Genomic DNA, 11,047 nt, shown 5'->3' with positions numbered 1-11,047 from the left:
TGTACAAAATGTCTTTTTTTTTTTTTTTTTATCTCTCTTTATAAAAAAAACAAAGAAGAAAAGCTTACAAGGTTAGATAATTGGGGATCACAGAAACATTGTAATATGTTTTGTATACCTATAACGTTTCCTATATGCATTTTAGTTTTAATTCTCTTTTGGGGGTTCATTGTTTTTACATTACATAGTACGAAAAGATGAAATTTTTGCACTTGAATTTACTTTTGCTTGATTTGTTCTTTAATCATTTTAGATCCTCCCTTTTGATCATCTCCGGGGACTATTGTGGGATTGATTCGGATGTGAAAATGGTGATCCGGAAGAGCCTCTGGATCCTTCAGAGGATATAGGTGAATCAAGCAAATCCTGTAAGGCTTGATTCTCAGGTGCAGGATACGGTGTTTCTGCGAGGAAAAAAAAAAAAAAAGAGCTCAAACCCAATTCTTGAGACCATATTAAAGCTTAGCAAAGTCATAGTATTAGTTTACCGAACAGTGTCTTGAGGGATGGTTTCTTTGGTGTCTTACTCTTCCGCTTCAATTCCGCTGCGTAGATAGAGTTCAAAAATGAACCATTGTTATAAAAGCAAATAACTAACACTCCCTGTGCATATGAGAAAAGATCTGTTACTAACCCATGCCAGGGATATGGTGTTCATCAACGATCTCAAGATTCTTGAATGTATAACCAAGAAAATTTACATCTTTGGATGAGATCATCTGCAAATAAGTTTGTAAATAACTAGTAAGAATGATGGAACTCGATTGCACATACATGCAAAAAAAAAAAAAAAAAAGGAGATCTACCTACCTTTCGCCAAGGGCCAGACTTGGAAGAAGTTTGACAAGTAGATGGCACCTGAATATTAAAATATTAATCGATATTTAGCACTGATAGGGAAGCAAAAACAAAGGTTGAGAATTATTAGAAGAAAGAAATAGATGGTAATGAACAAACCTCGTCAAACTTTTCAAAGTTTTGGGTATCAAGTTCATGCTTCACTTGTGGTATATATGGAGCATTTGACTCATATAGTCGTTCCCATTCTATTCCTCTAAACCAAGGGTGTCCCTGTAATGGGAAAGCAGATCAGACATCTAACGCACATTTCATTCTAGAATTCAGCTTTTGTCTTGATACAAAGAGAATGGTGTTTAAGTACTTTAATTTCATGAACTCCTTTGGTTCCAAGCCTCTGTTCGACATTGCAGAGCAGTCTTCGGATGAGATCTTTTACTTCGATTGAGAGTTTAGCTTCATCAGGAAATTTTAAGCAGGTTTTCCAGTTTACAATCTGCAGAGATAAACTGAGCAATTGTTTGATATACTAGTCAAGCGTAGTAGGGATAGGTCTGCCATACCCATACAACACGTTACCAAAAGATGTGGTTCAAAACATATACACTAGCTAGTCCGATTAATCGATAGGCTAATTTTGAGGTTAATCTAAAATTCTTATATTTAACTGGGAAATAATATAGTAGAAGGTTATTTAAGCCTATATATGCATACCTTTCTACATGTTGCCAAAGGCTCTTCAGAGTAGAATGGCGGAAACCCCACGAGCATCTCGAACATGATTGCTCCAAGGGACCACCTATTTAAAAACAGTTTTTACAATGTTAGCTGAATAAATTATAACGTACAGTGTAAAACACACAACACAAGGGTTAAGATAACTAACCAGTCACACTCCATTCCATACCCTTTCTTCAGAAGCACCTCAGGAGCAATGTAATCGGGAGTTCCTACTGTAGAAAAAGCCTGAACGGTACACGAAAGAGCCATCTTATTACGTTAGGACTTAGGACTATATGGAAACGTCATTTAAATAACTAAAATAGGACAAGACAAAGGAGCTTTAAGGCAGATTAGACAATTTTCCATAGACAAATAAAAGGTTTATATAACTTCCTTTTCTAAGTAACAGAAAAATATCCCTTTCACTTCATTCTCAGTCAAAAAAGAATCGTTATTTACGGAATATTTCAGAAGATATTCAGGTGTAACAGAACAGCAACCACGGAAAGATAGAGATAAGTAAATCTAGTCCATCCATACCAGGGTCCTTCTGTTTTGTTGCCAATGTAAGACCTGTTCCTGCTGAGTTCGCCTAGGTGCAGAAGGAGGCTTGGAGTGTCTGTCATGTTCTGCTGCAGGCTTTGTATTCCTGTCAACAAGCTCCGCCTTGAAATCTGGAAAATTTTTGCTTTCCAAAGACTTGCTCAATCCAAAATCCGAAAGCTTGATATGGCCGTTACGAGTGATCAATAAATTATCAGGCTTTATATCTCTGAAAAATCAAAGGAAGAAACGAGAGTTAAAATTATCACCACATATCAACTGAAAGCTAATTGACAAGCACTGTAGAAAACGATAAAATGGACAACAAAACAATGTGAAAAGCTTCAAAGGCCAGTGGTTAGAACCTGTGGACGTAATTATGCTTATGGATAGACTCAATAGCCAGGATTGTCTGTGCAACATAGAACCGAGTCTCATCTTCCCGTAAGGTATCTTTTCGCATCAGCAGTGTCATCATATCACCTCCAGGGAGGTATTCCATAATAAGATACAAATGCTCATCATCTTGGAAGGAATAGCAAAGCTTGACGATGAATGGACTATCGACTTCTGCAAGCACATTTCTTTCAGCTTTAACATGTTCCACCTGATATTTACCGCATAAAGGGATAAGTGTATTTTCACAGATGTTAATGAATGACTAATTTAATCACAAGGGAACTCTTGGATTTTGTAGAAATACAATAAAACAGTGCTTTACCTGCCCTCTTCGAAGCATCTCGGATTTCTTTAGCTTTTTCATTGCATACACGCTGCCAGTAGTTTTTTCTTTACAAATTCTCACCTGAACAGAAATAAAATATATAAAATCAATACAAAACTAAGATCACTAACGGAAGCTTTGGTTTATATAGACAGAAAATAATAGGCAGTAAGAGAAACCAAAAAATGAAACAGCAACAAAAATCGCAATTGAAAATGCATGACTTAATCGAAAGATCAATGTAAAGATGAGACAATATATTAGCTAAGCTTAGAAAAAGGAAGCAACAAAAGAAGAGAGGCAATCACAAAAGGGCGTGAAGATAGAAACCTCCCCGAAAGCACCCCGGCCAATGATGCTCAGCAGTTCAAAGTCATCAACTCCCATTTTCTGTCTTTGTAGACGCATATACTCCATTTCTTTTTTCTCAAAATTCTTTAGTATATTCATTTTGTCTTCAACAGGAACATCAGCATCAGCTAGGTTTTGTTCCAAGATGCTCCGACTGTAATCAAGAGCAAGCTGATATCAGAAGGTTCAATCTAAACCAGTAAACCAATGCCTCGTCTAGGAAACAAAGTCAGAACTCACAGCAAAAAAAGTAATCTCAAGCCTCAGTACTAGATGACATAACTACTAAGAAGTAAAACATTGGCGTCACAGGTCACAGGAAGAATCAAGAGAACGTACCGCTCTTTTCTTTCCTGAAGACTCTTCTTCTGAGTTTTATAATGATTCTCGATATACTGTTTTGCTGCAGCAACTCTCTGTTTAGTAGCATTGGATGGTGCATCATTCATAGGAGGTCTGCCAAGATTCCTCACATTATTATTACCCTCTTGTCCTTTTTTAGTAGGACTAGATTTATCAGGTTTCTGCTGCCGTATCTGAAACCAACTCCTTGTAGACTCCGTCGCCATTTCAAAAGCCAATATATAAAACTCAGATGTAGATCACAACACTATACAACTTCATAAAACCTGCAGGAAATCCACAAATCCCAAAATGCTCAAACTAAAATCAAATTCATCAAAGTTCTGCTACACAAATAGATTGCATCCGATAGCAAAAGTTCAAATTTTTATCTTACAACGCAGGTCAAGTTCCAAAAAAGATTATAACTTTTCACTTCAACATCACATAAATCGAGTCTAATCAATCATCACTCTACATAGATACACATACATCTAGTTCTGGATTGTGGATTAGTGTATACGCGCATGCATTCGAATCAAAACATGCTTATAATAAAAAATGAAAAAACATCAGAAATCAAACTAAGATAAAAGGATAGTTACAGACTCAAATCGGAAACAGGTTACGACTTACGAACGAACCAGGCGGTATTGACCAAGAAGAACACGAAAAGTCAAACTATTCGTAAAGAAAATGTTTTTTAGAAAGACAAAAAAACTCGATCGGAGAAGATCACAAATATTTCGAGAAGGATCAAAGAAACTTACATTAACAAAACAACAAATCAGAGGTTTTTTTTTGATGTTTTAGCTCTTTTGGCTCTAATTCGAACAATCGAACTCTCTTGCTTACACGCATTCACTTCGAAACGGAAAAAAAAAAATTTAATTATAAAAGATCTCTCACAAAAAATAAGGAGAGCAAAACGGATTACAAACTAATAACGTTTTTTTGAGTAAAGGGTATTTTGGTCAACAGTTATTTAAATCTGAAAGCAGTAATCGCCGTTAATTACAGTCACGATGACTGTATTAGCTGATAAAATGTAAAAACCGACACCGGTAAACTGGTTTTTAACTATTTCCGGGGTAGTAACCGGCTCATTTAAATGGGGAAACGAATGAAACGTGTTTATAAACTGTTGGATTGTATGTCGACACGAAACGTGACAGCACGATCGTACGGAGTGGCTTTCAACGGGGTTTGCTGACGTCATCCCGCGCTGATCGGACAATAAATAACGCGTTTTCTTGGTAAAGACAAGATCGTAACCGTTCGTACGTAAGACACGTGTAAAGGTATCACAGTTCAGAACTATTGGGTAACTCAAAAGCCCATTTACTAATAGCACGGAGTCCACTGGGCCGGAAAAAGATCACAGTTGGTGTTATTTGCACAAATCGAAATGTATGGGGTCTTTTATACATAAACTTGTTTAATTTTTGGTTTTGATTATTTCACACACTTCAGTTTTCTCTATTTTGCGGATCTGTGAGATCTAGAGGAGGAAGAAGAAAAGAAGAAGAAGGAAGGAAGACAATGGCATCCATGGCAGGACCAGATCATCTCTTCAATCTGAGAAACCATTTCTACTTGGGTGCTTATCAAGCTGCGATCAACAACAGCGAGATCCCTAATCTCTCCCAGGAAGATATCGTCGAGCGAGACTGTCTCGTTCATCGCGCTTACATTGCTCTCGGTAGCTATCAGGTTTTGGCCTCTCTGCTCTCGAACTTTTTGATTTGGATTTCAATTTGTTTTGATCAATTAGTGATTTACGTTTTTTATTTCTTTTCAAATTTCGTCTTCGTAGCTTGTCATCAGTGAGATCGACGAAGCGGCTGCTACTCCTCTGCAGGCAGTGAAGCTCCTTGCTATGTATCTATCGAGTCCTGAAAATAAGGTAATTCTGGAGATTTTGAGATGTTCCGATTCATGTTCTGTAGCTGAATTTAAGATTACTCTAGGATTTTGATTGCTAATGTTTGTGATATGCATTGTTTGAATCTGTGATTTTGGTTTAGGAATCAACCATTTTAAGCTTGAGGGAATGGTTGGCTGATCCAACTGTAGGAAACAATGCTACTATTAGGTTGGTTGCTGGTACTATATTCATGCATGAGGAAGACTATAACGACGCTCTCAAGCATACTCATTCTGGAGGAACCATGGATCTGTAAGCTTTTTGATTTTTTTTTTTGTTGTTGTTGGATCTTGTCTTAGTGATTGTTAAGGTCTTACCATTACTCGGTAATTGATTGTTGTTTCTGCATATTTGTAGGCATGCTTTGAATGTTCAGATTTTCATTAAGATGCATAGGTCAGATTATGCTGAGAAACAGCTGAGAGTGATGCAACAGATTGATGAAGACCACACACTCACTCAACTCGCGAGTGCATGGTTGAACCTGGCAGTTGTATGATATGAATATCTACTTCTTCTTTTTTCCATATAGTGTAGAGAAGATTGTTAATGTGTTTGCTAATAATGTTAAACTGTTGTATCATCTTAGGGGGGTTCCAAGATACAGGAAGCGTATCTAATCTTCCAGGATTTCACTGAGAAGTACCCAATGACAAGCTTGATCTTGAACGGCAAAGCAGTTTGCTGCATGCATATGGGTAATTTTGAAGAGGCTGAGACTCTACTACTTGAAGCACTCAACAAGGTGAGTGATGAGCCTCAATCCATTTCTCTCATGTCACCGGATATGCTGCACTTGCTTTATCAACTATGTTTATACTATAAAACTCCTTACAAGAAGTCTATAACTTCTTAATTATTCGTTTATTGGAAAATGGATATGTTTGAAAACAAAGATGTTTATGCTCATTGCAGGATGCTAAAGACCCAGAAACTCTTGCAAACCTAGTTGTATGCAGTCTTCATGTCGGGAAATCGTCTTCGCGCTACCTAAAGTAAAAATATTCATGACCTTATGCAATATTTGCGTAACTATGAATCACATCAGTAAGCTGACTTATTCCTCCATTTCCAATCTTTTTTTGCAGCCAACTGAAACTTTCACACCCTGAACATGTCCTTGTGAAGCGAACAGCATCAGCTGAAGATAACTTCGAGAGAGCACTTCAATCTTTCGCCTGAAAGTACCTCAAATCCCATGGAATCGATAAGCTTTATAATCTACCAGAAGAACATCATTATCTTACAAACTCTGTCTTGAAATTATCATATATGAACAGTTTTCCGGATGTGTTGCATTTAACTTTGATTTCTCACTGAATCTTTTGTTGTCATTTGAGTTTTTAATCCAACAAGAGTAGGGATCTTGTTCCTTCAAATCCAGGACCTCCTTAACTTATGAGACAAAAGTCATACTTGTGAGAATCAAAATTACACAAACACAGCTAGATCCAATTTTTGTGAACATATAAAAGAGCCAGGGAAGCTTTATTAAGACTAATAAATAAAAATATTGAGAGAGGTACATGTAACAATGAACGGCTGCTTCCTAAAAGAACCTAAAGCCATTACAAAATGAATATCAATCAAAATTAAATCTCATCATGTGATCTCATTTTTTAATAGTATGGATAATATATCTTATGTTATATTTATATATGAAACATCATCTCCTCCTACGCTTCTGCTCAGATACCGCATCTGGAATCAAAATCTCCATGCATCAACTATAGGAATGAACAAAGTCAGTAAGCCGAGACCGATGAGGTTAACCCGTAGCCATTACGGTGGAGCTTCTGCCATCTCCACGCCGTCTCAAGACTCTGTTTGAGATTAGTGTGCTTAGCTGTCCAATTAAGTTCCTTCCTGATCTTGCTTGGGTCACTGTAAACCTCGGCGTAATCACCTGCACGTCTAGGCAAGTACTCGATCTTGATCTCAACACCAGTTGCTTTCTTGCACGCTTCAACAAACTCTTTCACCGAGCTACCTACTCAAACACACACAGCAAAAAGAAACAGTCTTTAAATCCATTTGCTAAACAGTAGGAGTTTTTCTTCAGTACAGTACTGATGTACGCCAAAAGTCAATACTCATACCTTTCCCGGTACCAACATTGTAGATTCCGACTTTGCGGGGTTTTGCCTTTTGAAGAGCTTTAACATGAGCATCAACCAAGTCAGTGACATCAATGTAATCCCGTACGCAAGTTCCATCACCTGTTTTGTAGTCTGTTCCTTTGATCTGGGGATAAATCAAAGAAAAAGAAAAGTTCAATGAAGGTCTATGATTAGAGAAGACTGAAAGCTTAGCTTATACCCACGTGAATGTAACAAGTAGACTAATTTAAATCTTTGCTTTAATAAAGAAAACTCAAGGAATAAGTTGTCTCAATTATGTATTTTTGCTCAGCTGGTAAACTACTTATCAGCTTTTTGGCAAACATTTTTTAACATGTTCTACAGCATGTGCCATCCCCTAAATATACCAAAAACAAAAAAGACAGAACTTTTCAAAGAATCTAATAGTGCCAATCTGTGATGACTGTCCAAAGAATAAAAGAGTCAAGACCCTGTCCAAAACTGAAAGTGAAAAGCTCCGAGAAAACATGATTAACTTCAGAAAAAGTTCCTCAACTGAAGAAAGTGATTACCTGTAGGCCAGGCATGATACCACGTGCTGCATCAAAGCAAGCACCGGAGATGCGTCCATGCTCTCGGAGCTCAGGCCTTGGGGCTTCACCCAATCTACCCTCTGGATCGGATCCAATCACATTGAAATATCTGGATATTAGTAGAAATAGAACTTTGTCAATCTCAGGGAAAGTTAAGAGAAAATGCACAATACCACTAGATAAACTTAGAAGAGTATCAATAAAACCAACCTTAAGATCATAACTGCCATATCTGAGTTCTTCGAGAAATCCAAAATGATATCTTCTGCCATCTTTTTGGCCTTACCGTATGGATTGATTGGCACCTGAATTGACAATGTTTATGGGGTTAGAGTGCATAGAAGAATTACTGTGGCTATAACTATAAATCAGTTGACAAAAAAAATTTCACCTGTGGAGTTTCCTCTGTAATTGGCATAACATCAGGCTCCCCATACGTTGCACAAGTACTTGAATATATCAAAGTCTTTACTCCATGAGCAGCCATTGTCTCTAATACAACCAAAGTATTTGATGTAATATTGTGATAATACCTGTAATTGGCAGAACAAAAAATTACTTGTTTCAGATTCATCATATATTTACACAGGGAAAAGTTGCTCAATGTACTCACTTAAGAGGGAATTGTGTGCTTTCCCCAACATATGCAACAGCGGCAAAATGCATCACAGCGTCAAAGGCGTTTTCTGTGAATATCTTATTGACAGCCTTTGCATCTCCAAGATCAGCATAAATAAATTGAAGCCTTCCAGGTTCAGGAAACAGTTCTTGCAAAATCTTGACTGCGCCAAGATTCCCACGTGATAGATTGTCCTGTTAAACAGAGAGAGAGAGAGAGATTTAATTAATTGTGATATCGACATTTACAATAAAGCTGAACAAAGAAACCTGAATCTATGTAAGCCAAAGAAAGATACCACAATGGTCACTCGGTATGATTCCTTTAGAAGCCTTAGAGCTGCATGTGAACCGATATACCCAGCACCACCAGTGACTAAAACATGTGTAACCCCTGGCTCATGTAGAGAAAACTGCAAACACAGAACAACAAAAATGAAAGAAACTTGAGCAATGTTTCACCAGTAACATCCTTCTTTCTCTAACAACTCAAGCAAAGGACAGTAAGGAGTTATACCACGCTCGGAGTATTGAACGTAGGAGATTGCTTGAGCATGAAAATGCACAAAGCTGTAAGAGAAGCTGTCAAAAGAATCTTTCCCAAGTAATTGTTTTTCTTCTTGGGGTCTGCATAATCCAGCCCTGCATTCCCAACATCAGCAAGATCTGTCTGTTAATATATACATTATAATTATTAAAAAAAACCACAAAAGACTCACACTTTGAAGCTCTAAACCCCACAAAAAATTATGTCATCCACCAACCTAAATTTTCAAACTAAATTCTCAAAAATTTCAGAGCTAACTGAAAATGACAACACATTGATCCTTCCCCAAGTGAAATCAATAGCAAGGATCAAGAGTAAAATCACACCTCCAAGAGACATAGATCTGTTCTGCCTCCCTTGGCTTCTTGCTCGACCAAAATTAAACATATTGATTCACTTAAAAGCTCGCCGGAAACAAACACTAGATGTAAAGTTGATTCAGCAACGCCCTAAATCACCTGAAAAAGACCAAACCTTAAATTCTTTTCCACAAAAAACCCCCAAAAAAACTGAGAACTATCTGTAAAAAAAAAAAACAACCTTAGCCAGAGAACTCAAACATAAAAATGCAAAGGAGGAAATGAGTAGTTCAGATAACATAGATGAGAGAATGATTCACCCTGGGGAAAACAAGAACCAAACGATGAGGAAAAAACCTTAGAAATTAACTGATGAGAAGCTACAACGCAATTTAAAGATGAGAGAAGCCTCAAATCTTTTTGCCGGAAACCTTATTTGAATTAAAACACTTGGGAATTAGTATTAAAAAAAAAAAAAAAAACCCTAGATTGGGAAACTCTTGTCGGAGCAATGTCGGTCCCATGACAAATGACAAATGCAGAGCAAAAAAAAAAAAAACATAATTTATTTAATAAAGACTAACCCAAAGTGAAAATTCACCAACGAAAAGATCCTGATTTCATCAAAACTCAAAGAGAGTGAAATAGAAAACTGTATGCGAGATAGTAACTCATAAGAAGAAGCAGAAACGGAAGAAGAAGAATGAAATAAAACGTAGTGTGGCTAAATTATGCATAAATCTAAGACTTTTTATGAAGAAAAAAAAAACGAATAAGGAGGGACCTATAAAGAAACGGACATGGAAGAAGAAAACAAAAGAGAGGGGGAGCATTAATGGCGGCTCACGTGTATCAACAGCAGCAGGGCTTTGTGTGTGCAGAGAGCAGAGAGAACAGAGACTAACCAACCACAATTCGAGGAAGATGATAAGCGAAAAGAGAGAGAGAGAGAGAGAGAGAGAGGATTCGACTTTTCTTTGTGGGTTCTGTGAAAGATTCAATTTTTATCAGAGAGAGAGGGGAAACGTACGATGAAGAAAGAGGGTAGTAGTGGTGCGTGCGACCTCGATCGAAGGCGCGTTCCGGTGAGGGGCTACGAAGAGAGAGAGAGAGAGAGATGGCGGAAATTTCTCGGTTAATAAGAAAAATAAAGTAACGAGAGGAATTAGGAAGATATTAAAAATGTATATATTTGACTTTTCTGTCAGCTTTTTATTTTTCTTTCTCTTTAGATTCTTTTGATATCAACATGACATGTAGCAAGAATGATGGCGCAGGCCAGTTTATTACTTTTTTGTATTTTTTTTTAATTAAAACTTTAATTCCACCGGTTAAAATTTTGTTTATGGCATATTTTATTGAAATAAATATTGTGCGTAAGTGGTTAGTTCTATCGCATTTTTTCTATCACTTGCTTGGTATGAGTTTTTTTGGACCAAATTCAAGTGGTCATATATATTCACGATGTTACGATACTTCTCATTTGAACTTGATTGTGATG

The 11,047-nt window shown here is 37.1% G+C and overlaps 3 protein-coding genes across 14 annotated transcripts; 1 reads left to right on the top strand and 2 right to left on the bottom strand.

Moving 5' to 3' along the window:
• Positions 1–4,684, bottom strand: LOC104757449 (uncharacterized). 4 transcript variants are annotated; one of them, XR_015586955.1, is made up of 14 exons: positions 4,252–4,586; positions 3,479–3,768; positions 3,119–3,293; positions 2,786–2,869; positions 2,430–2,671; positions 2,062–2,293; positions 1,685–1,764; positions 1,513–1,597; positions 1,163–1,307; positions 958–1,071; positions 811–858; positions 635–719; positions 489–545; positions 1–404 (listed from the first exon to the last, which is right to left on the bottom strand). XR_015586955.1 is itself a non-coding variant. In XM_087495647.1 (14 exons), exons 2-14 carry the CDS (start codon positions 3,706–3,708, stop codon positions 268–270), a joined length of 1,701 nt encoding a protein of 566 aa, XP_087351773.1. In that variant the 5' UTR covers positions 3,709–3,768; positions 4,252–4,684; the 3' UTR covers positions 1–267. The 4 variants fall into 4 exon arrangements, 2 of the variants coding, with proteins under 2 accessions (XP_087351773.1, XP_087351774.1); XR_015586956.1 differs by having other exon boundaries at positions 4,118–4,262; XM_087495647.1 differs by having other exon boundaries at positions 1,163–1,294; positions 4,252–4,684.
• Positions 4,685–4,858: 174 nt separating this feature from the next.
• LOC147923842 (coatomer subunit epsilon-1) lies at positions 4,859–6,787 on the top strand. The gene is made up of 7 exons (XM_087494412.1): positions 4,859–5,194; positions 5,298–5,387; positions 5,509–5,660; positions 5,766–5,901; positions 5,998–6,153; positions 6,324–6,403; positions 6,497–6,787. The coding sequence occupies exons 1-7, from the start codon at positions 5,024–5,026 to the stop codon at positions 6,588–6,590; spliced, it is 879 nt and encodes a 292-aa protein (XP_087350538.1). The 5' UTR covers positions 4,859–5,023; the 3' UTR covers positions 6,591–6,787.
• Positions 6,788–6,863: 76 nt separating this feature from the next.
• LOC104757446 (UDP-arabinose 4-epimerase 1) lies at positions 6,864–10,807 on the bottom strand. Of its 9 annotated transcripts, none has more exons than XM_087494409.1 (11): positions 10,577–10,800; positions 9,788–9,867; positions 9,574–9,705; positions 9,218–9,342; positions 9,000–9,113; positions 8,696–8,895; positions 8,474–8,615; positions 8,293–8,387; positions 8,062–8,191; positions 7,508–7,652; positions 6,864–7,398 (listed from the first exon to the last, which is right to left on the bottom strand). In XM_087494409.1, the coding sequence occupies exons 3-11, from the start codon at positions 9,632–9,634 to the stop codon at positions 7,154–7,156; spliced, it is 1,257 nt and encodes a 418-aa protein (XP_087350535.1). In that variant the 5' UTR covers positions 9,635–9,705; positions 9,788–9,867; positions 10,577–10,800; the 3' UTR covers positions 6,864–7,153. The 9 variants fall into 9 exon arrangements, with proteins under 9 accessions (XP_087350535.1, XP_010478488.1, XP_010478489.1 ...); XM_010480186.3 differs by having other exon boundaries at positions 10,394–10,703; XM_010480187.3 differs by lacking the exon at positions 10,577–10,800 and adding an exon at positions 10,131–10,361.
• Positions 10,808–11,047: the final 240 nt, after the last annotated feature.

This window comes from Camelina sativa, chromosome 17 (genome assembly GCF_030686135.1).
Source record: "Camelina sativa cultivar CO46 ecotype springtype chromosome 17, ASM3068613v1".
In the NCBI taxonomy this organism is placed as follows: domain Eukaryota; kingdom Viridiplantae; phylum Streptophyta; class Magnoliopsida; order Brassicales; family Brassicaceae; genus Camelina; species Camelina sativa.
The sequence above is the reverse complement of the archived record's forward strand: the minus strand, read 5'-3'. Positions and strand labels throughout refer to the sequence as shown.

Coding starts and splice junctions, on each gene's coding strand:
- LOC104757449 (XM_087495647.1), bottom strand. CDS start 3,708: ATGGCGACGGAGTCTACAAGGAGTTGGTTTCAGATACGGCAGCAGAAA. Junction 1,598..1,684: donor TATGGAATGGAGTGTGACTG/GTTAGTTATCTT, acceptor GTTTTTAAATAG/GTGGTCCCTTGGAGCAATCA. Junction 1,072..1,162: donor AAGGAGTTCATGAAATTAAA/GTACTTAAACAC, acceptor TTCCCATTACAG/GGACACCCTTGGTTTAGAGG.
- LOC147923842 (XM_087494412.1), top strand. CDS start 5,024: ATGGCATCCATGGCAGGACCAGATCATCTCTTCAATCTGAGAAACCAT. Junction 5,195..5,297: donor TTGCTCTCGGTAGCTATCAG/GTTTTGGCCTCT, acceptor TCGTCTTCGTAG/CTTGTCATCAGTGAGATCGA. Junction 5,902..5,997: donor CATGGTTGAACCTGGCAGTT/GTATGATATGAA, acceptor GTATCATCTTAG/GGGGGTTCCAAGATACAGGA.
- LOC104757446 (XM_010480189.3), bottom strand. CDS start 9,634: ATGTTTAATTTTGGTCGAGCAAGAAGCCAAGGGAGGCAGAACAGATCT. Junction 9,343..9,573: donor CAGATCTATGTCTCTTGGAG/GTGTGATTTTAC, acceptor TTGGGAATGCAG/GGCTGGATTATGCAGACCCC. Junction 7,399..7,507: donor CAATGTTGGTACCGGGAAAG/GTATGAGTATTG, acceptor GTGTTTGAGTAG/GTAGCTCGGTGAAAGAGTTT.